General features: G+C 41.9%; 1 protein-coding gene across 4 annotated transcripts; it reads left to right on the forward strand.

Annotated features, from left to right (window-relative positions):
- CAPN3 (calpain 3) lies at positions 1–27,292 on the forward strand. 4 transcript variants are annotated; one of them, XM_059849542.1, is made up of 24 exons: positions 1–574; positions 6,293–6,362; positions 6,823–6,941; positions 7,554–7,687; positions 8,082–8,250; positions 8,826–8,966; positions 11,365–11,448; positions 11,832–11,917; positions 12,587–12,664; positions 13,112–13,272; positions 13,820–13,989; positions 14,611–14,622; positions 15,785–15,993; positions 16,511–16,547; positions 17,536–17,550; positions 18,851–18,952; positions 20,294–20,371; positions 21,128–21,185; positions 21,770–21,834; positions 22,851–22,919; positions 23,480–23,558; positions 25,073–25,189; positions 25,655–25,713; positions 26,326–27,292. In XM_059849542.1, exons 1-24 carry the CDS (start codon positions 284–286, stop codon positions 26,350–26,352), a joined length of 2,430 nt encoding a protein of 809 aa, XP_059705525.1. In that variant the 5' UTR covers positions 1–283; the 3' UTR covers positions 26,353–27,292. The 4 variants fall into 4 exon arrangements, with proteins under 4 accessions (XP_059705525.1, XP_059705526.1, XP_059705527.1 ...); XM_059849543.1 differs by lacking the exons at positions 17,536–17,550; positions 18,851–18,952; XM_059849544.1 differs by lacking the exons at positions 1–574; positions 6,823–6,941.
- Positions 27,293–27,689: the final 397 nt, after the last annotated feature.

Consider the following 27,689-nt stretch of genomic DNA (forward strand, 5'->3'; position numbering starts at 1 on the left):
CGCACAGGACAGCACACACACGCTGTAGATACAACTCAGATACAGGAGTGAGCCAATTGATCATCTTGTCCCACATCAAGCAACAAATTCCAATTTCGGATGACAAAATACTGTCCTTCACAAGGATGCAAAACTACATGGAATTTTCTGGATTGCAAATTTGACTAGAAGGCTTTCAACAGACAGAAAAGACGGTTTGCAGAGTAACTTCCTCTTTTCTGAAATTTCCTTCCAGTTTGCAGGATCCTGCTGTCTTTCCGCATTTGCTGTCAGCCTGACTCCCATGCCGACCGCCATAAATGCAGCAGTGGCTCAGCAAACGGCTGCGGGGTCAGTCCCCAGCACCACTGCTGGCACTACGGAGGGGGCAGGAGGGGGCACAGGGGGCATTTATTCTGCCATTATAAGTCGCAATCAGCCCATTATCCACATAAAGGAGAAGACCTATGAAGAGCTTCACAAGAAGTGCCTGGAGAAAAACATTCTCTATGAAGATCCCGATTTCCCCCCAAATGAGTCGTCCCTTTTCTACAGCCAGAAAAGCCCTGTCAAGTTCGAATGGAAAAGACCACGCGTAAGTAACATATTTGCTGATTGCCTTTTTCTGTAAATTGAAGTATACACTCTGAGCTCACTTTTTTGCAGAAATTTTGTGTTGGAGAGGCAGGTGGATTAACTGGAAATATATTTCCTTAGAGTTCTCCTGGGAGATAACTAGCTAAGGCTGTGAAAGCTTAGGCAATGTGTATATAATGACTGAAATACAATAAAACAGCAGCAAGAAAAGAGATGGAATGAAATATTTAGAAAGAGATATGGGGAATTTCATTTTCTTCTTGCATGGTTTGCCTGGGATTTTCTTGTGTGAAAGTACCAAAGAAAAACTCTCCTCCGTCTGCAACAAGTTACTGGGTTTGCTGAGGCTTAATTTTTTTAACACTACTTTGTTTCACTTAAACCTTTATTTTGGTATTCCACCATTTTTCTCATGTGTGAAAATAAAAGGACAAGTTATGTTCTAAGACATGCTCTTAGTCAGTTTTTCCCTGCATTGCTTATCCCACTTACCATGAATGTGGGTATTCTAATCACTATGAAGACCCACTCTTGCCTACTCATCCCATGCACTTCCCTGTTTCGTGGGTATTCCCCAGCCAGCCCTCCTGGTTTTTTCATCTTCTTTTCCCCCATCTCTCTCACTGGCAGAGGACTAACACCTCAGTTCCCAGTTGATTGTCTCTCCTACTTGAGGAGGAGTTACACATTTTCCCTGTCACATCTGCTGGGCAGCTGCTCCCCTGCAGCAAGGCAGCCCCTGGGACAGTGCCTTGGCCCCTGCCATCCCCTGTCTGACAGTGGAGGTCTTGTTCTGAGGAGCCTCCACAGCTCCATCTCTTTGGCAGTTTTTGGCCACTTCTTTTATATTTTCCATACTTCCCCTGTGCCCAAATCTGTGCTTCAGTGGCAAAGTCAGTGGTGATAGATAAAACTGACCACAGGAGTGTAACTGAATAGCAAAAGACCACGAGCTCTTGTGGGTGGCTCTTACAGACGTGGAGGAAGGCCACGTGCTTCTGTCACAACAACTTGAGAATGTGGAGGGATCAAAATGAGTCCCCCATCTGCTGTGCCCTGTGTACCTCTGCCCTGTCACTCCTTCATCATCACTACAGCTACATCAGTCTCTAGAAATGTGTGTGAATGACTTAAATGCAGCCCCAAGTTAGTCATGTAAAGGGATGGGATTTCTCCTTCTTCCCTTTCCCTGCAGAGGGAAGCAGTACAGCAGTACTGTGGATGAGTGCATCATCCTGCAGCAGACAGACTGCAAGTGTCAGAAAGCCTCAAAACAAAAGAAATGCACAACGTAACCTCAGACTTGTCTTATATAACTGTGCAGGCACAGATCAAGCCTTTGTTATTGGAAAGGTTCAGACCAGAGTCTTAATTCCAAAGACATTTCTTTAAGTCACTCGTGGATATGTAACTTTGGACTTACTATTCATGTAGCAGCCACAGGCTGGGGACCATGTAAGACTTAAAATACAATGTAAACTTCAAACCCAAAGCTATATGGGTTTTTTTGACACAAGCTAAGACTTTATGATGTCAAATGAATATGAACTCAATTGCACAGGCTGTGTTTTCTAATAGTCTGTAAAGATACGGACAATTTCTGTTCTTGTTAAATTGCAATAGCTTTGCCCCCCCCCCACCCCCCCTTCCAAGAAAGAAAATGCTTTCGCTTATGAAATATACTCTTATAAAGTGGTAATTTTAATCACTTTGAAATTCAGGTCACTAGTTGAATAAAACTTGATAATGTAGTCCAAAAGCAAAATAAAAACCCCAAAACTCACAGTTCAGAATTCCTGAGAGAATACCCTAATGTGACCAGTCTAGATCCTTCCCCTGTGCCATTTTATGTGATACATACCTCCAGACACAGCAAATAAACAAGCGATCAATGTGCTCTATGATCCCACTTAAAACAGAGGGCTGGGAAATACACAACCTATTCCTGACTCTCTGGCTTCCTGAGTCACCTTAGTCATGTCAGCTCATCTATTTGTATCAAAGCCCCTCTACCCAGAGGTCAGGTCCTCCTCTGCCACCTCCCAAAATGCTTGTCCTCTGCTGCAGCGAGGGCAGCAAATGCATGAGGACTGGCCTTGTCCCTTACCCACAGAAGGACAGGTGCTGTGCAGGGCAGCTGGCAGCCCTAGCATGGAGGCAGCAAAAAGGTATTTGTAATTCTACCCAGCTACTGACTGCCATGCCACGACATGAATGCACAGAGAAGATCTCCTAATCCTCAATTCAGACAAAAGCCAAGTGAAAGCCCTGAAAGTTCCCCTGAGTAAAGTCTGCAGGATCCATCCCTCCAGTGTTTCTGTTCAGAGTATGCAGGACCATGGTTTAGATATGTAGAGGGAAAATGAAATCCCCCTCAGTTAATGCAAAATATTAAATTATTCACTCACCCACAGCAGGTAAGAGAAGTCCAAAGAGCTGTTTACACCTACAACAGATTATATCCAGCTCATTGACTGCTTGTGCCTCTCACAACTTTGCTGCTGGTGGGAATTTCTCACAGCTGAGAGCAAGGATTAGGCTACTGATCTTTGAGAGCTGAGGAAAAGTCTGTGTTATAACATAACACAGAATATTGAGAGGTCCTGCTGCAGTCCTGTTTGGATCTAATGACACCAGGGTATTGATAGGAAGGCTCTACTGTGACACTGTTCTTTCAAATGCACCATTGTCATTCTCCTTGCTCACAGCCAAGTCACAACTTAACCAGCACATTCAATGACTTCGCTACGGTGATCCTCTCTATAGCCAGAAAATCACCAGGAGGAGCTTTCTTTTTCATAATGAATACAAATGAAATCAAGTCAACAAATTACTGGATTTTGCTTGGAATGAAAATTAGTCAGATCATCTACTGCACACATGTGAAGCTGTTTGAATTCAGCAATCACAAAATGTGTGCCTGTGCAGGTCATACCACAAAGCAAAGATGGAAGTTAGTGCCACCAAGATAGAACTTTCAGAAGAAGATAATCCAACTCAGAAGCTCTAAAAGCAGCTTGGTGTCTGACATTGAGCTGTGCCTTGAAGTGCGCGGCAAAGACATTTAAAAGCACAGTCTAGACCACAAGAGACCAAGCGACAATGAGGCTACAAATTGTCTCAGGCTGAAAAAGATCCTTCCTCTGTTTGATAGGATCAGTTTAGGGAATTTACTTAGAATGCCATAGTTTATTAATGGCAGTTTTTAAAGGAATTAATGCCCTTTGCTGCAGCAGTATAAGCTGACTGGCAGATTTCTTCCTGATACAGAAGAAAAGTCAATGAAAATGTAACAAAGGTCAAATGCCATTTTTAGTTGCATGCTGCCTTTGCATTTTCCAGTGCTCCCTTCCAACTGACTCATAAGTAATCTCTTCCCAGAATGCAGCATGCACCACTACTAGGTTTTTCCTGGGATTCTTTGTTTTCTTTGCTGTAACTGACTCTTTGTAATGAAATTACAGTCTCAACTGGATCAACCCAGTGCAACACAAAGCTCCTTTGGATAGTACCAAGACAGTCTGAGGCACTCAGATCAGAGGAGGCTCTTTCAAAAGATGAATCATTGCCTCAGTGAAGTGCAGCCTGTTGGGATTCTCTGTGATAGCTTGACCTAGGAGATAAAGAGCAATCCCTTGCACAGCCAGGAAGACTGGAAGGACAGACGTGCCACCTGCATCTTGGACACCTGGTCATTTCAGTCTGCTGACTGAGTACTTCAGCCTTGGAAGACCTTGATGCCTTTCTCTGCAACTTCAGCTGTACTCAGCAAACTAGTGCAACTGGAAATGAACTAAGGAAATACAAATTAAAATCATATCCACAGTGTGCTATACACACCTGGCCCGCATAAAGAAATGCAAGAAAAGCATTTCTGTCATAGCTAAACCAGGCCACATGACAATTGCATGATTCTTTCCTTTGCATTCCTTTACCAAGCATCTTACAAAACAAATGAGCCCAAGATGCAATAAATGGCTCTGAATAACAAATCGCTGTACATTTGATATTTGGAAACAACTAGGTGGCACCTCACTACTTTCAACTAAAACACAGCATGCTGGATTTCAAAGCTAGTTACAATAAGAGCAAGAAAAGCCAAAATACAATAATAGATTTGGAAAAAACACAAACCAAAAACCTGGCATCTCAGACTAGTTTTCAGCAGAGCACCACAGCAATAAAACGCAGAATATTTTCAAAAAGATGAGTGAGTGGAGAAAAGCATGAAGGCATCTCAAATATCTGCTTTGACAGAACTGGACCCCAACAGCTGACCAAGGCCCAAAATAACAGGACAATCCCACCATTCCTTCCCTCGAGGAAAGTAAAGTGCCTGCAGGGGTTGGTGGTAGGGAGGATGGCAGAAGTTGGTCTCTCTGTCTGGCTATTTGACTAATCCAAATACTTACATCAAAGCAACTCTTCTGATAACTGTGAAGGAGAAAAGAAGTGGGTTTGAGCCAAGCAAAAACTACTAGACCTGAAACATGAGTCTGGGAAAGTCCAGGGTCACCCTGATGATATTAACAAAAAGCTTTAGACTATAGAGACAACATTAGCTGCCCGTGTATGTTGCCACACAAACAATTGCCAATTGTTTGTTCTGTCTCCTTCCCACTCTATTCCCAACAGCTTTCAACAGATTGGGCTCTTGGACTATACTTTGTCTTCTTCCCAATTTGCAGGTGCTCAGGACAGTGCTCCTCAGGTTGCAATATCTTTCTTTCCTTACCCTCATAAGAGATGCATCCAGAAGTTGTGTCTTCTTATTCTTCTGCATACCAATTATTTGCGTATGACAAATGGGATAAAGCAGGGACAGTTTTCACTCTGTAGGACAGGTTAAAGCCACTACTTTCCTTGGTTTTCCTCTGTCTGGTTTTCCACAGTCCTTGTCCATTATAGAAAAGGGCTATGTAAGCCTGCAATTGTCCCACCTCACTTGCTGCATTTTGCCTTCTCTCCGTGCAGAAATGTCTTTATTATTTATACATGTATAGCATCTTGTACCCACTCTGTTCTAGTGCAAATACAGACAAACCCAGTACATTGTGCAATGTGCAGGATGAAAGGAGATCTTCCTGTCCTTGGAGACAGATTATATCTGTACACATTTTTGACTGCAGCATTGTCAATTAAATACTACAACATGAGGAAAAGAATAAAATCTCTTAACCAGCAGCTGATTATTTCTGGTAATTAAACATCTGATCCTTTAATTTTAAGAAGGAGCAATGCCAGGGTTCATTCCCTATGAAATGCATTCTTCAACCCTTTTAATACCCCAACATGCCAGTTACTGCAAATTGGCCATAAGATCATTTTAAAATAATTTAGTCTGGTCCCTTGATGTTCTTCTCATCTGCTTTCTCTCCTGCCTCATCCAATGTTTTGTTTTTTTCATAACTGTGCAGAAAAAATATTTTCCCCAATTCTTCTCCTTTCAGTGTGTTTTCACATTACCGTACAGAGGGAGCACCCCAGGCTCAATATTAGACCCTGTAGGTGCATGGGGAAAACTCTGACTGGAATCTGGAACATCCAGATTCCAAAACACTTTCATAGTGAAACTCTGCAGATGAAAACTGTGAGAGAGGTTTTGATACCACAAGCTATCCTATAGGAAAATGTTCTATAACTGCCTTTACTTCTGTGCTAAACAGGCATCATCATGGACACTTTTCCTGCTCATCCATCTGTTTCTGTTTTGCAGGAAATCTGTGAGAATCCACGGTTTATTATTGGTGGAGCCAACAGAACAGATATCTGCCAAGGAGAATTAGGTATGAAATTCTTACTTCAACTCTGCACTTTTTAAAGTCTACATCATGGTTAACTCTCACTTAATTCTCTTTCATTTCCAAGGTGATATCCTCTGTCTCAGTGATTCTTTTGCTCTGTAGCAAATTGTTGACATCTGCTCAGTAGCAATCTAGGCAAGAACTTTTAGTGTAAGATTCACATGACACAGGGAATTCTTTATGCGGGTAACTGTGCTCATCACATTTTAGGCTTTTTCTAAAGTATGGGGAATATCATCTGTTTAGCCAGTGTGTACCCAGCCATGAACAATGCCCATGAGCATTTCTAGAGCACAAACAAATAAAGTGCTAAAGTACTTCAGAACACATGGAGAATCATACTCTACTGAGAATTAACGTCACTTTGCAGTATCTCAGGTTTTCCTTTTGATTCTAATTGCTCTCTCCCTTCATTTTGTCTGCTGCTTCTGCTCATTTACAGGTAACTGCTGGTTTCTGGCTGCCATTGCTTGCCTGACACTGAATAAAAAACTACTAACTAGAGTTATTCCTCATGACCAGTCCTTTATACAAAACTATGCTGGCATCTTTCACTTCCAGGTGAGTCGCTCCGTCTAGTGGTGAGCATATGCATTTACCCAAGGTTTAGCTTTTCGCATGCTCTTCTCTCTTTCCCCACCCTTTGGAAGCATGAGTGACAGCAGGAAGGAAAAGGGACTGAATTGCCTCACCCCAAACTCTTCCATCAGGGCAGTCACAGCAGGGCCAGCCAATAAAAGCAATTAGGGAGCATTAACCCAGCGAGGAAGCATTTGCAGATTGCAGTGTCCTGGGTGTAAGGAGTGACAACAGGTGCCTGGTCCTGCCTCACTGCTCAGATGCAGCACTGCAGCCAGCACAGACACGCGGGCACTTGGCAAGAGCAGCTGCTTTGAGGCCCACAAATAGCTGGTCTGTCAAAACAAGTTCTCGAAGAACTTCTTATTCAGAAAAGATTGACTGCTTTCCACATTTCCTTTGGTTCTCTTAAGGAACTCTTTGCCTAGGGGAATTCAGTACAGCTGCCTCCCTCACAGTAGCCAGCAGTTTTGGCCACATTATGAAGTGTATTTCCACATTTCTCCTCTCTCAGCCTGACCTTTCAGCCAGGCCTCCTCTCCCTGCACCGCGCCAATCCAGTTAATGGATTTTTTTCTCTTTGCCTTTGAGCAGTTCTGGCGCTATGGAGACTGGGTGGATGTCGTCATCGATGACTGCTTACCCACCTACAACAACCAGCTGGTCTTTACCAAGTCCTCCCAGCGCAACGAGTTCTGGAGCGCCCTCCTGGAAAAGGCCTATGCAAAGTAAAGCGAACCGCGGGGCTGTGCCGGGCTCCCCAGGACCGCTCCCTCTGCTGGGGCGGTGCTTACAGCACTGCATTCAGCGTTAGAAGCACACCGAGAATATTCCTGAATACACCAATGCCTTTTCTCATGCCTTGGAGTTGGGGATGGGTTAAAGTGTATTTTCTAGGAAGTTTTGCTACTCATTCAGAAATCTACATTTGATTTTCAGCATATCTTTTTTTTTTTTTTTTCTATGTGTGCAGGGGGTGTGTTTTAGAACTTTTAACTTGCGAGTTACCAGACAGATGGGTTGTGGGGTTTTAGTATGTGTGTTTACATAGCTGTAGTTGATATAAATATATAGGTAGGTATCTATACCTGTGTAAAAGATCTCTTTTTATCTCTTTTCAAGACTCCATGGGTCATATGAAGCTTTAAAGGGAGGCAACACCACTGAAGCCATGGAGGACTTCACCGGAGGAGTCACGGAGTTCTACGAGATAAAGGATGCCCCTAAAGATATCTATAAAATCATGAAACATGCCATTGACAGAGGATCCCTCATGGCCAGTTCCATTGATGTGAGTTCATATGAACTTTGCAGATAAGAAATGACGGAGAAGAGGGACCTCTCCATTCGTAACCAAATATATACCACCTTTGGAACTGCTTGCTTTAGGCCACATAGAAAACATCCATTTCTAGGAGATGGAGTAATCCCCCCTAGAGACCAGCCGTTAGCAAACAGTGAGTACCAAAAGGGAAATAAACAGAAGTAGAACATGGAGCTGGAAAGAATAGGTGCAATCAGCAAAACCAGTACCCCTTCCCCCTCAGGACCCAAACCCAATGAAAGGTTAGTATGAGGATGCTGCAACTCTGTTAAGACACAAATCTTCATGTCAAAGATCTTAAGCGTACAGATTAACATTTTATTATCCACATGGCTAACAGACTGTCTTCACTTATTGTGGTAAATTTAAAAGTTAAAAAAATTAATACTTTATGGAGTACCATATTTCAGTAAAAGTGGGAGAACAGTGCTATTGACCACTGTAAATAAGTATGGAAATAATGAGGAAAAAGAGAAGTAATCTGGGCTATCTTTTACCACTCATCTTCCTCCATTATACCCTTCTCCCATTCTCTGTGCCAGGATGATCTAGGCTTTTCCTATGGATCAGCTCCTCGGAGCAACATTGGGGAACTGATTGCTCGCATGGTGAAGAATCAAGAAAATGCACAGATGACTCAGTCCACTGTAGACTACCAGGGCATTGAGGAGAGGCCAGCCTGGGTATGTGTCCTAAGCAGTTGACTTCAGAATGCTTTTATCTACAAACTGTTAGAGAAACATATCACCTATGCTTTTAAATCCTTATTTGGTTTCACAAATAACACTAATGAAATGTTCTTATGGATGCTGTTTGATGTGTGTGTTGAAAGACTTCAGTGCTTTCCAGCACAGTGACTGATACTAGAGGGCTTCACTGATACTGAGGCATTAGAGGGCTGTTGGCTTGTGACATAGGCTTATAATTTGCAGAATAAGAAATTTATTAGTGGATTTTATCAAGTCTCCTGCTTGAATAGGGTGGAGAGAATGAAAAAACTAAAATACTAGAATAGAACAAGATTCTTGAGTGTGCATGGAATGCCAAAGAAATAAAAAGCAAGCAAGCTCTGCATAGCTCTTGCTCCAGGCAAAAAAGCTCTTAGTGAACTTATTTTGAGACAGAGTGCTCTACCCATTAATAGAGGAGATTATGCTCCAGGAACACTTTTTTTTTTTTTTTTTTTTTTTTTGATTACTGCAAACAAAGTCCTCATTAAAAATGCCTAGAAAGGAAAAGGAAAAACGTGGAGTTTTATATGTGTGATGAAATAAAAAGTAACTCCAGCATATCCACAAAATTATCTAGCAAAATAGAGGGATGTTAAAACCCTCTAAGAAAAAATCCCATACTGGAAAACTTAGAAGCTTTCGAATCTGTAGAGGGACACTTGGCTGCCTTCTCTGTGTCAGGCAGCTGGCATACCTTGCCCTTTAGGGAGCTGCATTTCCATGACAATGAAATTACATCTCTTGTTTTACAGGGGTGTAGGGAAGGGTGGGAGAAAAACAAAACAAAACCAAAGAAAAATCCTCCACAATTACATCACTCAAAACTTTTGGTTGTGCAAACTTTCTTCTGCATTTGCAGCTGAAATCGCTGATTTTTTTCTCTTCTGACATCCGTATTTAGTTCTTCCTAAAAGACTGAAATGGTGTCATTCTTTGGGAAAGACCAGTATGACTATCTTGTTTTGCAAGCATGGCTGTCCAAACCTCCCATGTCTGGGGGGAGAATTTCCTCCTCAGTGACTGTCTACTAAAAGATTGCAAAACTCTTTCTGTACTTGTTGCCTCAGCAGCTGTTGTGCTGCTGGTTATTGCATATTCCTGAACCATCACCAGGAAAAAAAATCAGGACTCTCGATGGGAAGAGGCAGATGAAACATTTCCAAAACCTGGACTTTGAGAAGTTGTCCAGGTCACCAGAAGTTAATGTTCTTAAATAGAAAGAAGAGAAAAGGGTTCTGACAAGTGATGATGGCAACATCAGAGAAGAAATGAAGAAAAAAGGAAATAGGTGTGAGGTTATAGTATGAAAACAGAATAAAGGGAAAAGAAACCAAATAGGTGCTTTAGTGAAATAATGGAAAACAATTGCAACATCCAGGAAATATTTGGATGAGATCCTCCCTGTGCAAGCTAAGAACATTTCTGTGTGACCTTACTAATTCTCCCCCAAGATCCAGCCCTGCCTTTTTCATGCCATTAGATGTGTCAAGAAGAGGTGGCAGAGTTACTGACAGGACCTTGCAGGCATCTCTCAGCAACAGACACAAAGAAGGAGGGGAAGTTTTGCTCGTGGTCCACATGCATGTGGCAGGGTCTGCCCCTCTCACTGATACTGGACATCTCTCATACAAGTAGAGCAGGCTGTGTGCATCTGCCATCCTGCTCCCAATTCCAGATCTCACAGATAGACAAGTAAAAATCCATCAGACACACTAAAAGCTGATGACTAGGACAGCAAATATATTTACACCTGAGCAAAAGAGCTATGCCCTTCCTGAAAGTTAGATGCAATAAGATAGTGTCAGTTAGCAGGAACAGTGTATTAAATAGGGTGTTTAAATGTCATTGTGATAAGATAGCAGCCATGTGGAAAGATGAAAGTATTCTAGGTGTTGGTTTGCTCTGATTTTTAACCAGTTCATGTGTAATAACCTTACAGAGCTGTACAAAAACATAAAATACCATCCTAGAAAAGGCTTCTAATACAAGAAGCTAATACAAGAAGTATTAGTCCTTCTAATACAAGAAGCTAATTATTTGATTAAGCATGCTATATCCTGCCATGTTCCAAGTGCAAAAAGCAATAGCTTACGAAAAAGGGGGAAAGACACCAGAAAATGTCCTTTCAAATTGATATTATCAACTTTTTCCATTTTTACTTCATGCTTCATTCCTTTCTAACCATCAGTGTGAATTCTATGGGCGCTTAGCTTGACCACTTTGACAAACACAGAGAGGAGAACAAGGCAAAAAAATCCTGTCAGCTGAACGGTGTCACCCTCCCTGTGAAAATCCTGGGTGGCAGCTGAGCTTTGTGTGAGCCCCACGGGTGTTTCTCTCTTTCTAACAGACCATAGTGCCGATGCAGTACGAGACACGGATGTCCTGCGGGCTCGTCAAAGGGCACGCCTACTCCGTGACGGCCGTGGAAGAGGTATGTGCCCCGCTCCCCGCCAGCTGTGCGCAGATGCCGCCGCCGCTGGCCTGGCCCCACGCACGGCAGCAAAGCCATGAAAAGCATGAAAAGCAAAAGAAATTAAGCTAAGGAAACAAAATTATATTCAAATAAGTTAAAACCTTGTGGACAAAGAAACCTATCCAAGTTTTGGCTCGCTTGGGATACACCCACTTGGGCAAAGGTGGCCACAGGCAGCCACCTCCTGTGGTGGTTTTACAGCCTTCCCACAGCCACCCCAAGAAGATCAGGCTGGGGTATGGCCCAGAAAAGCACCATCACTGGAGGGTGTGGTGACAGGCGGAACATTTCCTTTTGAACCTACTCTCAGTCTATTCTTGTTGCCTTCTTTTTTCCATTAGACAGTATTTAAAGGAGAAAAAATACGTCTGGTAAGGCTGAGAAACCCCTGGGGCCAGGTGGAATGGAATGGAGCCTGGAGTGACAAGTGAGTAAAACAGAGCTTCACATAATTTGAAAAAGAAGTTGCAGCTTTATTTGCCTTTATGCAGCTTTTGCATAATCCTAATATTCAGTGATGAGGTATCTGAATTGTCTTTGTTGTAATTTTGAAGTTGATTGAGTGCTTAGCTGAAGCTGTAAAAAAGAAAAGAGTATCTAATAAGATGTTAAAAGAGGCTTTAATAAATGGAAATTAAGACAGAACCCAGTCTAATGATGCATTAAATCTAATTTTACTGTCCATTTTCAAAACAAGATATGACAGTAGAAAAATCTTTTAAGTTATGAAAGAACTGAATGAAGCAAGATGACAGTGTTTTCCTTAAAAGAATTTCAATAGGTACACCAGCAATTATAATCTGCAAACACCTTCTTCTTCAAGCTAAGTAAAATTAACACAGTTCAGCAGATGTTTGAGAGCTGCTAAGAGGAATTCTAAGAGGAAGGCTGAGAGAAGTAGGACAGTCGCTTCTTTTATTTGGTAATGTGGAGAAGAAGATAGCATTGAGAACAAATAGTTGCAAGGCTTACAAAGGAAAAATTATGTGGAGGTAGCAAGATGACTCTTGATTTTTCACTCTGTGAGGCTAAAGTGTAGAAACTTTAATGAAAACTATATTGCAAATCCTAAGCTAACTTGTTTACTCCTTTGAAGGTCAGAGGAGTGGGACTCTGTTAACGAAGCAGAGAAAATCCGCCTGCAGCACAAGGTCGTGGAGGATGGGGAGTTCTGGTGAGAGCATCAGTTTCTCTAGGAAATATGGAATCATAGCAAAAATGAATGCTATTGCACTACTACCAATGTGCTAAAAACATTGCAGTGATTTCTGCTCCCTTCATATCCCCAGTAAGCCCTGCTCTGTGATCCTCTCATTCTCCCACCAGAGATTATTCAGTGCCATCAGTACAGTTTTTCTAATTATGCTACATTTCCACAAGCTCTCCATCACCATTTCTACTTACCATCCTCTCAGCTCAGTTTCCCTGAGTTTGGAGCTGTACGTGTGGTAACTCACCAACCAGCAGACCAAGAGCATTTGGAAGACATGGCACTCCCACTGCAAACTCATCCCATTACTGACAGTGCTGTTGGTCACCATCCTCCACCTCCCCAGGGTCTTTCAGACAACTGCCAACCATGTAAATGCATTTGGGTTCAATTTCCCCTCAATTCCTCCAGGATATCATTTCAAGATTTCATGAGGCACTTCACAAAGCTTGAGATTTGTAACCTCACACCTGATGCTCTGGAAGTGGATAAATTCCAGACCTGGACTGTGTCAGTCAATGAAGGACGCTGGGTGAGAGGCTGCTCAGCTGGAGGCTGCCGCAATTATCCGGGTGAGCAAAGGGTCTTTAGAGATACAGCCTCTTTGATGGGGACTAGGTTAGATCCCGAAGACTAATTCATACCATAGCCTGGTTAGTGCTCAGCCATAGCAAAAGCCTTGCTTCCTCAGTGGACAAGGCATGCAATTGGTCTCTGGAAATCTTCTGTCATTATGTTGTAACAGAACGTATTAAGCCCAAAAGGCAGCCCTGGCAAAGATAAATCCTTGTTCTTCGCAGTGCCCCAAGTAAAAGGGAGGAATTTCACCCTAACAGTTAGATTTCACTTGGGAAATTCGCTTTTGTGGATTACTGATAGCTTTAGGGCCTTTGGAAGTTTATCAGATGACAGTTCTCCATATATCCTCTTTTGCAATGCAGTTGTTAGTATTAAGTAACAGCCATAATATGTTAAAAAACCCATGTATGTTTTAGCCCAATTTTAACCTTTCCCTCAGGAGCCATAGGCAGGGAGCTTAAAAGTTCTCTTTGATCATGAGCATCATTAGAAGACTAAAGCTTTACATGTTTTCTTTGGGTTGCTGGTGGGATTTTACAGATACATTTTGGACCAATCCCCAGTATCGCTTGAAGCTCCTGGAGGAGGATGATGATCCTGAGGATGAAGAGGTTATCTGCAGCTTCCTTGTTGCACTGATGCAGAAAAACAGGAGGAAAGAGCGCAAGCTGGGAGCCAACCTGTACACCATTGGCTTTGCCATCTATGAGGTAACAGCTCTAGATTTTGCTCTTTGCACTGTGGTCACAAATCCTGACAGTATGCATTTACCAAGAGAGTCACTGAATCATTCAAGCTGATTGCATCAATTGCAATTTTTGCTTTGCAAGGGAGTCATAAAATCTGGAAGAGAGGAAGGAAATTCAAGTCTTCCTAACTCCTCGTACAACAGCAATGTCAGGGTTTACCCATCTATTAAGTAAGACACATTTATAGTGACCTAATGCCAGATTTTAGCATATTCTTTCCCATATATTCTTCAATCTCCCTATTGTTCTTTCTGAAACTAAGCATTTCATTGGCAGAAACGTGTGAAAAAGGAAACAGACATCCAAGGCTCATACATAGCAATTAATCTCTGTCCCTGCTATTGACTTGATGAAAAAGTAAATTTACTCAGTCCCTTGCACAAACGTATTTGGTTCAGATTTTAGCTGATTTTATGTAGAAGCCAAGAAACTTAGAAAGCAAGAGGGAAAGTGCTTATCTGACTAAGGGCATTTTAATTTCTGTGTCCCCAGAACTTTAGTTGAATGCCCTTGTCTATGACCTATAAACATGTAGTCTCCCCTTGCAGCTCTGACTGTTTTTTCTCTCTGTTTCTCCCTAAGGTGCCCGAAGAGGTATGCGCAGAACAGAGCCAGATTGATATCTTGGTGTATACCCACAGCTAATGTTACCGTAATGCCTGGCAGTAAGTCAGCAGGAGACTGTCCAGTGAAGTTTGTTTTCAGGGATGTAGCAGCAGTAGAACTGCTAACCTTTTTGTTTTGCGTGCTTATTAGTAATATTTTGTGAGTAGTTTTTAGTTCCTTCTCATTCACACCCCATTTTCAATTGGACCTTTTCATCAGTGCTTCTTTTCTTTTCTGTGGTGGCCTGGCCATCACTTGCACAGATGGTCGGAGATCCAGGAAGCAGTGCCTGTGAGGGCTTAGCCTCTGCACTCCATGCAGAACCACCCTAAGTCACTTGCATTTCCTCCTAAAAATAATACAAATGGCCTACATTCTGCAGTCACAGAGTTTTCTCTGTAGTCTTAGAATGGTTTAGAAAATTAATATTTTTTTCAGACATTGAAGAAAGCTTATCAAAAGTACACAGATTACATTTTTTTCTGAGCCTTACAATAGCTGAATCATTGGCATCACAAGTTTTGCTAACAAGCTCACCTGGAGGCTGTTACCTGGAAAGCATGAGGATGGGAGTCTGAATTTTGTCTTTGCCAAATATCTTACAGATGGTAATATCTCCAAAAAAACAGCCTGCAAGTGTGTTTAGTCCACAATTCTTGGCTTAATTTTCATATTTGAACTAATGCAATGTTTGATTATCACATTTGTTTAGCAGATACACAACTCATGTTTTGTCTAGACAAGGACATGTTTACGCTGAAGGCACCTTCACTTTACTACTCTGCATGTAGGAGTTTGCTTACACCATTCCTTGCCACGCACCCTCCAAGGAAAGTGGCTGATCTTTGGTTACACACAAACCAGCATCTAGCAAAAGAGTCAGATACAAGTACCTACACAGCAGTAGTCAGCCACACAATCTGCAGGTGGGCCCTGGAGCAGCCTTCAGAAGCCAACTAGACTCAGTCAGTGGCAACTTAAAGGTGACAGACTCTGTACCTGCCACCAGCTACCACCAGTCCTCAGCTCCCTGCTTGCTAAGCTGCTGCTTCCTGTGTTTTCTGTCCCAGCTGTGCACTGCCTGCATGGCAACCCACTTGGGCAGTGGACAAGACTTCCTTGAAGACAAATGGACTCATTTGTTCTGCAGATGCATGGTACTAAGCACCACTTGCAGAAGGATTTTTTCCTCTACAATGCCTCCAAAGCTAGAAGTAAGACCTACATTAATATGCGAGAAATCTCTGAGCGCTTCCGGTTACCTCCCAGCGAGTACGTCATCATCCCATCGACATATGAGCCCCACCAGGAGGGAGAATTCATCCTCAGGGTCTTCTCAGAGAAAAGAAGTCTTTCAGAGTAAGTTGCAGAGCCATTTGTCTGGCCATATAGGTGGAGTGACCTCACTAGTCTGCTAAAGTTATGTTATCAGTTTGCTACACCCTGCTTTTTATTTTCTTAACATCGTTAGAAACTCCAAGCTGCAAACTCATTTCCACAAGCTTACTTTATAGAGTAACAAGAACCTGCTTTGAATTGTCTTTGGAGAAGCTTACTGCTTACAGGAAATCCTTTGCAAACAAACCATTAGGCATTTACTAAGGCCAAAGAACTTCTGTTTTACTTCCAGTTCACTATTATAAAGGCTCTTTACAGGAGTAAGCCAGGTGGCAGCTGTCCTGGAAATGGTACTTGGGATGTTCAGCTCAAACTAGGAAAAAGCTACTCCTAAAGCCTGCAGCTGTAATGCTGGAAGCCAGCCCACACCACTGGCTGCTTGGAAAGTTTGAGTGGCTGCTTAAAAACCACCTAAAGAAACAAGCAGCTTTGGGAACAGTCACTTTCCTGATTTATTTGTTTTCTGCTTCCTACTTAGGGAGGTTGAAAATATGATTGAGGCAGAACGTCCATTGGTAAGTACTGTCCTGGTCCTCTTTTGTGTATAGGGGTAGAGAAGAACATGATATCTAGGAAAACCTATAGCAGGAAATAATTTGCAGCTACATGACAGTATCTTTATCAAATTCTCATCTTTTTTCTCATTAAGATACGTCTGTTGACACTTGATTTATGTATGCTACTTTCTGAACTTGATTCAGACCAAAATGCTTTTGTAGATTTGAAATCTGGTCTTGGCATAAAGAAGCTGAGTGCTAAGCATTGTTTTTGCCTCCATCAAGGGAGATTATCCATTTACCAAGGGAGGCCTAGCTCTGTGCCCTGAGATACTTTGTGAAATTGGCGTCTCATCTAATAAAGGAAAAACTACCTTATTTTGAAGTACCTGCTTTCTGAAAAGGGATCCTAATAGCACTCTGATTCAAAATAGCATCCATGGCACATTCTAACTCTTCCCCCTGGAGTTTTTTACACGTCTTTGTGGGAATATACTAAAGCAAATGATACAATAAGTCTTGAAAAAAATCAGAGGAAATGCTGTTGCACAGAATTGCGCTCCATCAAACCTTGCTCAGAAATGTTTTCCTTTTGTTTGCTGTCATAGTGAAAAACAACTGTCCAGATGTGAGGGAATTAAGTTGTCACTTCAGGTATCATTGATCTATGGGCATAGAAGTTCAATCTCCCCTACACTTGCAGGCTGGGAAAAAGAAAAGGAATACTCAGAACTAAAGAGATTTTATTCAAGCAGACAAAGCCCCGTATGAGATGAGACACAGTTTTGCTATGGTTTCTGCAATGTGTTTCTTTCAGTATGCTATTTCTTGGTGGGTGCACATTCCCTCATTTTTAGTGATTTGAAAGCTCTATAAATATAGGAAATGGGAAAATTTGTATGAGTATAGGAACTGAAAAAATAAACATGAGAAGGGGGAAAAAAAAGTTTGCCTTCAGCTCTGCATAATCTGATCAAGCACTTTTTCATTTTGTCTCTTCACACAGAAGAAAAAGGGCAAGGTAGGTACCTGTGCAATGTGCTAAGTGCCAACAAGGCAAAAAGCATGTGCAATGCATGAGCAGGGACAGAGTTCCTTGCTATTATAATTTTCTCTGTGTCTGGAAACTGACCTAGTTAATGAAGGGTGCTGGATACGAGGCCATTTGCATGCAGCAAAGATTTTGTGTTCCTACTTGAGATTCTAATGAAATAGCATCATATACCCTTCTCACTCAGAGGGGTGGTGAAAGGGTAACAAACTGTTCAGCTTTATCAGCTCAGTCCTCTGGGTTGCTCAAACTGTTCTTCCTCCCTGCCCCTCCAGAGGCAACCTGACACCCCTTGCTAGTGAAAAGTACCCCTTCTCCAGACATGTGCCCTCACACTTGCTTTCCACCAGCCAGTGCAGCAGCCACTCCTCTTGCCTGAAGTTTCTGCTCACCAAAGTCCTGGGTTCTGTTTTTGATTGGACACAACACATTTTGGACCTTGAAAATATAATCAGATATTTTAATCCCAAGAGAGGCTGATTATAATTAATACTCTAGAGTAATAGATTCACATCATGTAGCAGTTTTTTCCTTGTTTTAAATTTTCTGCTCTGCACCAGAGCAGAACAATTGCACATAGCTGCTTACAGCTGAGTGCTTCAAGAATCAGTACAGATAAAGAACATATGCTTCACATAACTAACTAGCTTCTACACAGGTAACTCCTTTTTTGTGTACTATTCACATTTGTTTTCAGTGCTACTGTCCTTGAGGGGCAAGCTCATCAGTTTAAGTGATAAGCATCTGGGAGGCTTATTTTGCTTAAAAACAGATAGAACCCCGGAAAAAAACAGGAAGAACCCCACAAAAACAAAACAAAACAAACAAACAAACAAAACAGGAAGAACACCCCAAAAAAAAAAAAAAACCAACAAAACCAACGAACCAAACAAAAAAAAAACAGCTAAAACACCAAAACTAAAACAAAACCATACAAAGAAACCCCAAACAAAAACAACAACAAACTAAACACATTCAATGACTGTCTTTCTGACAAAGAAAGCTAGAACCCAGAAATTGCACTATTTTGCAAAAAGATTTCTGCAGCTTTTTTTAGCATGAGGAGAGCAGTAACTGCAGAATTGTTCCACCTTTTTATTTAATCCTTTCTTTTCTTTCATTCCAAGAAATGGCTTCTCTCTTCATACTTTCAAGAGCAGGAGTTGTTGCTGCACGTACTTTCCACAGAATGCTTGTAACCAAATATTTTCCTTTCCACTATTTCTCCTGTAATTTCCACTTCTCTTTTGCTGTCTTCCTCTTCCTCTAGCCTATCATCTTCGTTTCTGACAGAGCAAACAGCAATAAGGAGCTGACAGCAGATGAAAATGCTGGCAAAGATGGTGAAAAAACCCGAGCAGATAAGAAAAAGGTTTCTGCAGAAAGCGGCAAAGGGTGAAATAGGGCTTGGTCTGGCTAGCACAAAAGAGTGGCTGAGGAGAGGACAGGAATGGGGCAAAGAGATGTCCTGAGATACTAAACAGCTCCTCATCAAATCTTTACATGACTCTCATCTGGTTTATGTGGATCTAATGAGCACAAGCACAGAGAGACTGTCCCTTCAGTTATTTAACAACTCTGCTGGAGGATTTAGGCACTTGAAAACATCTCCTGGTTGCTCTCTCACACAAGAATCCTGGTTGTGAGAGACTCCTTCCCCCCATTCAGGTCACTCGACTCGGCCCCCTGAGGCAGTGCTGCTTTCCAGAGGGCACATGCACAAACTGCACCCCAGGGGCTGCAGAAGCTCCTGGCAACGACCACAGCCCCTCCTGTTACAAATACACACCTCTATCCTAGTCCTTGTTGGCCAGAGGATAAAGGAGAGGTAAACTCAGGAGCTCCAGCACCCTCCCTCTTCTCCCTCACCACCAGAGAGGAGGAAAACCGAGTAGCAAATTCAGAGTTTCTTCCTGCAGGTGGGTGAGACACAACACATCTAACAAACAGATCCCACATTCAGGCTTGTGGCATCTGGGGGACATGGCTGGAGCATCTGATTACAGGGAGGGTGCTGCGTGACTGCTAGAGCATGCAGGGGGTGAAGTGAGAACCAGTCTAAACTTTTCTCTGCATTTAGACAAAGGAAAACAAGAAATAAGCTAAGAAATTAATTTTGTCACCTATAACTTTCATTTCCCTTTTCAGTATCAGCTTCAGAGTTCAAGGCTGCACTTTTGATGTGTCTGAGAAAGCTTCATGTTCCTTGTTTTCCTCTGTCTCATATGCTATTTGTCTTTAGCAAGGGGCCCCTCACATCATAAAGAGTTCTCACATGGTCATTTATAGCCTACAGGGCAGCTGTAAGGCAGATACTGTGTCCCCGCCCATGGCAGGGGGGCTTGAACAAGATAATCTTTAAGGTCCCTTTCAACCAAAACCATTCTTTGAATCTCTAATAAGCCCCTTCTTCTCCAAACTTCTCTCTGGCAATATTTTGGAACAAAAAATTAGAAGACAACTACCAGTGGAAGTAGTTATTTAGGCTCCTTCCAATAGAAGAGAGACCAATGTGATGATTTTAAACACTTGGCAGTTTTAAGGAAGAGAATTAACAAAAACATAGGGAAAGGAGTGGGAGGATAACCCATTCTTCCAAAGGCCCCCAGATTCACTAAGATGATCCCTCACAGAAGGGTAAGTGAGCCATCCAGGCTCTTTCTCTTTCCCACTGGGCTCAGGATGTATCTCTTCTTTGCTTGTCTCTTTTCAGCGTTCTTCAACAAAAGCTCATGAGGAGAGTGAAGAGCAAAAACAGTTCAGGAATATTTTCCGACAGATTGCAGGGGATGTGAGTATGCGATCGATCCCTGTCTCTGCCCTCAAAGCAGCCTGTCCACAACAGCTCCTAAATCAACTATTCCATGAATTCAAAACATTGAATATTATAATCTCCTTTGATTTTCCTCCCATCAAATTCTCTTTGCGATTTTGAGATAAGTAAAATCAAATAAAAAAAAACCTTTAGGTATACAGCTATCCTCATATATGTATGTATAAACTGTGTATATATGTATACAAATAAAAACCTTAAAGTATACAGCTATCCTCATATGTATGTATAAACTATTCTCACTGTGTCTGAGGGAGTCTTACTTAAATTCAGCTTTTTTTCTCCAATCTCCTATAAGATGCTGTTTTGCACAGCAAGTATAAACAAGTTAGAAATGCAGTGCCCTCTGGTATGTGCTTAACAAGGGAAGTTAAAGATAAAAACAGATCAAAGAACTGCATAAATCAAGTGGCTGCATATGGGATACAGGAATTTTCTGATTTTGCTATTTGACTTAGATACACTGGCTTGAAATTACCAGTCATTCTTCCAGTTGTAGTTTAATGAGCACTGTATGGTAACTTCAGGTCTACCTTGTACAGCAGCCTCAGGAAAGAGTTGGACTAATGTTCACATGAAGTAGAATGCCCTCTGGTTTGAAACACGTGTATGTCTTATTGAAAAATGACCAAAGACTTTTAGCATATCCATCCATAAAATTGTTTTTCATAAAGAATGCTGTAACTAATTATATTCTCACCACATTTCCATCAGGACATGGAGATCAATGCTGAGGAACTTAGGAATGTTCTCAATAATGTCGTAAAAAAACGTGAGTTTGAGCGTGTTTTTTACTAACCCTGGGCAAAGAAATCTGTGACAGAGCATAACTCCCCACCTTGAGTTTCTAAAAAATATTGGTGTTTTCAAACTCAGAAATTTCCTAGTTACATTTCCATAGCTAATGCATCTGAGACTTTCACGAGCTGAACTTTTCACAGAGGTGATCTCTACAGGCTGTTAGAACTGATAATCTAAAAATGAGCAGATGCATTCATTGGAATTACCACTGGGACAATAATGCAATTCTCAGTCTGCAAATGCCCTTTAAAAAAAATTTCTAGTGGAGAGGCAAACTGTTCTCCCTGTTTAGCAAACTTTAACCTACAGACCCTGGACTTGCTTAGTAACCTAGAAGTTAGTTTAGAGTTTTCCAGAGTTTTTGATTGTATATAACAAGTCAAGAAAAGTAATATCTAATTCACAGACAATAACATTACTGAGAGTCTGTCCAGATTTCTCTGCCACTCATTTCTTACTGGATGAAGGAAGTAGGTTTGGCTTTTACTTTGATTAGAGAGGAAAATCACTTGCTGATTTGCATGATTTGTATTCACCTGGGATCTTTTGTTTCAGATAAGGACCTAAGATCAGAAGGGTTTGAATTGGAATCCTGCCGCAGCATGATTGCTTTAATGGATGTATCCTTTCCTGGTGAAAAGGGACTGCTTGAAACCACACACACACACGCACAACTTAGTAAGCCAGGGAAACAAAACAGCAAATTGTAGTCTGTAGTCAGATAAAAAAAGCACTCCTGGTTTGGCACATCTTAATTCCAGTCATCTCAATGTTAACATAATTGGCAGAGAAAAATACCCCCAAAAAGAATGCTACAGAACAAAGCAGTCAGTATGACACTCTTCTTTAGGAGAGACTGGCCACATTATGTACTAAAGCATGGGTGGTTTTCATTATTATATTTAAAACAAACTCAATATAACTATAGATCTTGCCAATAAACTTATTATATTTATCTCTTTAAGTTTATAATGTATCACATATTCTACTGTATGCTCAGCTTGCAATGCAGGCAGAACTTTTCTGGAACAAGTGCAATAAAACATGCAATAAGATGCCACGTGGTTACCTCTGCCACAACCACCCTAGGCTTTCCACTCTGAGATAACACAATTTTGAGAGAATGCAAGTGCATTCAAATATAACCAGAACAAAAGTGTAACTACAACCCACAGCCATAATGGTTGGAGCCTAAACATATTTTTGAAAAGAGCTTTAGTCAACATTTTGCTTATTTCTCAATTCATTTTAAGCAAGGCAGAAAGAGCTTCACTCCAGAGTAAAGCTTAGTTGTCATAAAAAGCACTGGGTGAGCTTCACGTTTGGAGGTATTTCAGAAGAGCCCACTAAAACATCCTAGTCATGCACTTTTAGAATAGTTCCAGAGGCAAAGCTGTGTCCTGTACCAGAAGTTATTTTCTGCACAAAGTAGAAGTCGTACTTCACACTCCTGAAGCACTAAGCTATGCACAATAACCAAAATGTTCACAAATATTTTACTGCACAGCTGAGTCAACTCTATGCTGAGGAGATCCCCAACCCAGTTTTACATTCATCCCTTCACCAGTAGTTGCAGACTTAATTAATTTTATCCTAAAAGTATTGTGGGTTTTTTACCTGAATATTTGCATCACAGACAGATGGCTCTGGGAAGATAAACTTTGATGAATTTCGACATCTCTGGGACAAGATTAAAAGCTGGCAGGTATTGCTGGTATCCTCTTCACAGCTTCTGCAGTGCAAGTGTTCTCCAGGAAAACTAGAACTCTCCACATATGCTCCATCAAAAAGAAAGGCTAAGAAATAAGTGAATTAGCTTCAAAAATGAGAAGTAACAAAAATTCTCTCCTCATCCTACTTCACGGCCTAAGCAAATAGCCTGAATATCCCATGTACAGCCTTCCCCCGTGAGAGTAGCACAGAGGCATACAAATTAAAGGAGGAGAATGATGGGAACAAGAATCAGGCCTCAATAATAGCTTAATTAGGGCAATCAAGAGGGAGGATTACCAGCATAAACTCAAGTCAAACAAGGAGAGTCTCAAGGGGAGAGCTTTTCTGCTTCCCAGAAATTGGATCTAAATTATTTTACTTTGCAGCTGGGAGGAACTCTGTGCTAACAACCCAGAGTGCCCAGCAGTGGCAATATAAGGCATGTGGCAAAGCCCCCAAGTGCCTGAGGCACACACCCCATATCCCCTCAATGAGTGCATTGAAGAGCAGTACAAGTTTTTATTACTGTTGTCTCTTTTTTTCTTTTTCCAGAAAATTTTCAAGCGCTATGACACGGATCATTCAGGAACCATTAACAGCTACGAGATGCGCAATGCGGTCAATGACGCAGGTACTGTCCCCTGTGCAGTGTCCACAGCTGACGAACCTTTGTTTTGTTTTGGTGCATCACAGGGTGAGATCACTGAACACTGTGCTGCCTTTTCAGGACAGATCCTAAAGAAATTAGAAAATATTTTTTTCCCCCAACAGAGCTTCTCAAATATCCAAATGGCAAGCCTTGTATGTCTTCCCAGCCAAATAGATCTCTTCAGCTCCTCTTTAATGCAATGAATGATGCTTTGCTGTCTTAAGGATGTCCCACTCAGGGTCCTACTATTCAGGGAGACCAGGGAGTGCTGAAGACATTTATTCTCATTTAGGCTCTGGATTCTATACATTTGTCTAAGTAACAAAGAAAGAACAGTGGAAAACCTTCAACCTAAGTGTACAGGCACTGAAACCAGGATGGAGCAGGTCAATATCCAGGTGTGCATCACAGACAATTGGGTGGGCATTTCTTGAGTCATGTTAATGTTTCTTCAGTACTGAGCCCTGTGATTGAGTCTCTTCTATCTGCACAATAAGAAAGTATTTTTGCAAAACTTACAGTTAATGAAATTCATTCTGATAAGAGAGACTTTGGACTTTTCCTGCTTGTCTCAGACACAGCAGTATGCTTCCTCTCCTGGGGAGCAGGCCTTCCCCCACAAATGTCTTTACCAGGTTTCTGAGGGAGTGAGATGACCTCTTGGATCAGAAAGTCTGTAGTATCACTATAAACCTAGATGGGATGATTTCAGTGACACTTTGTTTTCAGTAGTATTTTGGCACATCAATGAACAGAAACAAAATGGCTACCTTGTACTTTACAAAACCTTGGTGATTCTGGAATTCTTTGCCAAAGACAAAACTACACCTGGATTTAGACTCCTGCTGTGGTAGAAAAATGGGTAATTTTTATTTTCTGGGTTTCTGTTCTCACCAGGAAAGCAGTCACTGTAAAGAGAGAAAATATTTAAATACCTCCTGCCCTGACTTTGAGAACATTTCAGTCTTACAGCACATAAGCTGTGCATGACCTTGCATTTAGCCAGCAAAGAGCTGTACCCAAACCATGACAGACCATTTCAAGGCACAGCACAGGCTGCAGCATTCAGTGCCAAAGTTCAGTCCCACCACACCAAGAAGTTGCCTCCTTGTCTGTTTTCCGACCACTGTTTAATTGTGGTTTTATAGCAACTTCCTCCCGCACTTCTGTCCCCCAGTTTTAGCAGATTTGCTCTCAGCAGGCCCAGCTGAGCTAGAAGGCCCTGCAGGCCCTCTGGTGCTGCAGCTCTCTTCACACTTACAGCCTGAGGTAACTCACGTGCAAAGGGCCCTCTCACAGCATTGCTCCTGGTTTAGGAAGGCAGCTGGATGCAGTGAAGCTCCTTACAGCTTTACTCCATTTTGTTTAGCAGTTGCAGCAGGACGCTCCAGCCTGGGCCTCGGCTAGGCCAGGGGAGCGCCTGTGGCCCAGCCCCTCATGGAGCAGCGCCTTCCCCGCCCGAGGCCCAGCTGTGCCCCGCTTTTCCTTCCCTGCAGGGTTTCGGCTGAACAACCAGCTCTACGACATCATCACCATGCGCTACGCTGACAAGAACATGAACATCGATTTTGACAGCTTCATCTGCTGCTTCGTGCGCCTGGACGCCATGTTCCGTGAGTGGCTGCCCCGGTCCCACGGCACTGCCTCCCCTCCTGCCCCCATACACAGCCGGGGATCCATGGAACCACCTGGGTTGAAAAGGACCTCAAGGATGACCTGGTTCCAACCCCCATGCTGTGGGCAGGGACACCTTGCCCTGGACCAGATTGCTCAGAGCCCCATCATACTCACAGCGAAGTTTGTTCACAGCACTACTGCCCCTATATTGGGTGTGAATTATTACAGATATGTGCTTAGGGAATCTAAGATGACAAGTTGTCTCATACAAACACAGAAAAACCACTGTGTTTCTCCTTGAATTAACTAAGGAAAAACACAGCAGAAAGTGCCCTCACAAGTGAAGACCCGTGCAAGTTGGCATTTCACAATGGGAGCGCCATTTGATTTCCTGTCTGGGAATCATCTTTACTCACATAGTAACCTAATCTACTCTCTGTATTTTTGTTTCCTTACTTTAGGGGCATTCCATGCCTTTGACAAAGACGGAGACGGCATCATTAAGCTCAATGTCCTGGAGGTAAACTGCTTTATGAGAATATGTCTAACACAATATCACAAGACTAAATTTTAATTGTATTAATCACTGTACATGTTCAAGGGTGAACTCTATTAAGAGTTCATCTGAAATTGCCACCTAATTGATAAGAAACCCCAAGACCTCCTAAAATTTTGTTACCAATTTTACACAGAAAACATCCATGATCTGCCAGTAACACCTGCTCTGTAAATTCCAGTTGCTGCTGAAGGGTATGGCTGCAGCCTCTTCATATCATCTTTCAAGTCCATCAAAAAACTTTTGAATTTTTTTTTATGAGGCTATTTAGATTAAACACAGTGATATGGTATTAAATGATAATGGGGCTTAGCATAGTTCTTGACCTTTAAAAAATCTTGTTAAGAAGAATTAGAAAGTTTCAATTTCATGTCCTCTGTTAGGGAGACCATTAAAAACACTCTTCACTTTTTGCAAGGGAAGGAGATATAGGAGCAAGAGACTCCAGAAAATTCCCCGCTGTCACTCCATGCTAAGTGACAGCAAACAGCTGCCTTCCAGCTAGAGATGGTGGTGTCTTCACACAATTTGTGAGAGGACACCAACAACTCATCCATCCTTTAACTCTTCTTTCAGTGGCTGCAGCTCACGCTGTATGCGTAACACCGGAGCCAGTGGCTACCTCCATCAAGAACACACTGAAGATTCCAAGGAGCTAGCACCATTCATCCCAAGGACAAACAGGAGCAATTCCTAATTATGTCATTCACTCCTCAAGATGAACAGCACATGGGAAGAAGCTCTTGGAAAAAGAGACAATCATACTCTAGTGGACAGCACAGCACACATATTTTGTAACTACTTTTATAGCATCCTGACATTTTTCCCTTGGGCAACAAGGATTAATTTATTGATGACTGAATAAAGCTTTCTCTGCATGGTGAAGACATGGAGAATACAAAATTGTTCTGCTTGTGCTGACAACTGGAAAGGTCTTCCCTCAAGTCAGGTGAAACTGGGACTGTATCTAACTGTGAAAGTCAGTGGTGTTTACTGCCACCTTGTAATTGGTCATTAACTCTTTGTCCTGCTCTTGGTATTATCCTTTCACCTCTTTGCAATGTTTATTTCACATTTCATTAATGCAACCCAATGACTCAGTTACAGATTTGGCTGTGCAGGTTGGATCTCTGTGCTGTAGAAATGGGAGAGTAGGGCACAACAGACTGCAATACCTGAGTACAGCTTGATCTAATGCCTCAGCAGAGGTACCAGAACTGAGTAATTTTCTCTCATTTTTAGTAGTCATCCTGACTATAAATGTGGACATTGTAGGAGTTTTTCATTGTAACTGCATTCCCCATAATATAGAGAAACTTACTTGCCATTTGAGGCAGACAACCTCTTATACATACAGATTTATATATCTACACACACGTTTCCCCCACCTCAGGTCCCATTTCCCAACACTAGCATGCATTTCTTTATTGCAAGAGGTGACTTGTAGCAGAATCTATGTCAGCATGACCACTTTGGGAATATTATTCTAATGGGTAAGTACAATTAGTTTCATGGAACCAAAAATAAAATCAATTGGATTTTGGCCTAGGCTTTTTGGTCTTATTCTGAAAGAACAGATGAAGATGAAATATTGAGCATGCTCCCATTATTCTCCTGAATATACAGCAGCTTTTAGAGTTTATGGCAAGTGTGAAATTAGCTTAATATCTCAAATATTTGCCAGTTTACTCCTTGAATACATTAAAAAAAAAAAAAGCACTTGAGAGGTTCCCTTGCTACCAGCTTAAAGGATGACAGGTACAATACAAAAAATGGAAGGGCAAACAAATAATGCAAGGAAGACCAGACTTTGTCAGGAGAACCTTTTACTTAGTTGTCTAGTGGCAAAAAGTAGCAAAGCAATCCACTAATGTAAAGTAAAAATTTAAAAACAAATTCTAGCATCCACTGAAAGTTATTCCAGTGAGTAGTACATTTAA

The sequence above is a fragment of the Haemorhous mexicanus genome, chromosome 6, assembly GCF_027477595.1.
Source record: "Haemorhous mexicanus isolate bHaeMex1 chromosome 6, bHaeMex1.pri, whole genome shotgun sequence".
Taxonomy (NCBI): domain Eukaryota; kingdom Metazoa; phylum Chordata; class Aves; order Passeriformes; family Fringillidae; genus Haemorhous; species Haemorhous mexicanus.

Excerpts from the sequence above, each read along its gene's own strand:
- CAPN3 (XM_059849542.1), top strand. The coding sequence starts at position 284 with ATGCCGACCGCCATAAATGCAGCAGTGGCTCAGCAAACGGCTGCGGGG. Across the intron at positions 6,363-6,822 it reads TATCTGCCAAGGAGAATTAG|GTAACTGCTGGTTTCTGGCT; the intron begins GTATGAAATTCT and ends GCTCATTTACAG. Across the intron at positions 22,920-23,479 it reads ACAAGATTAAAAGCTGGCAG|AAAATTTTCAAGCGCTATGA; the intron begins GTATTGCTGGTA and ends TTCTTTTTCCAG.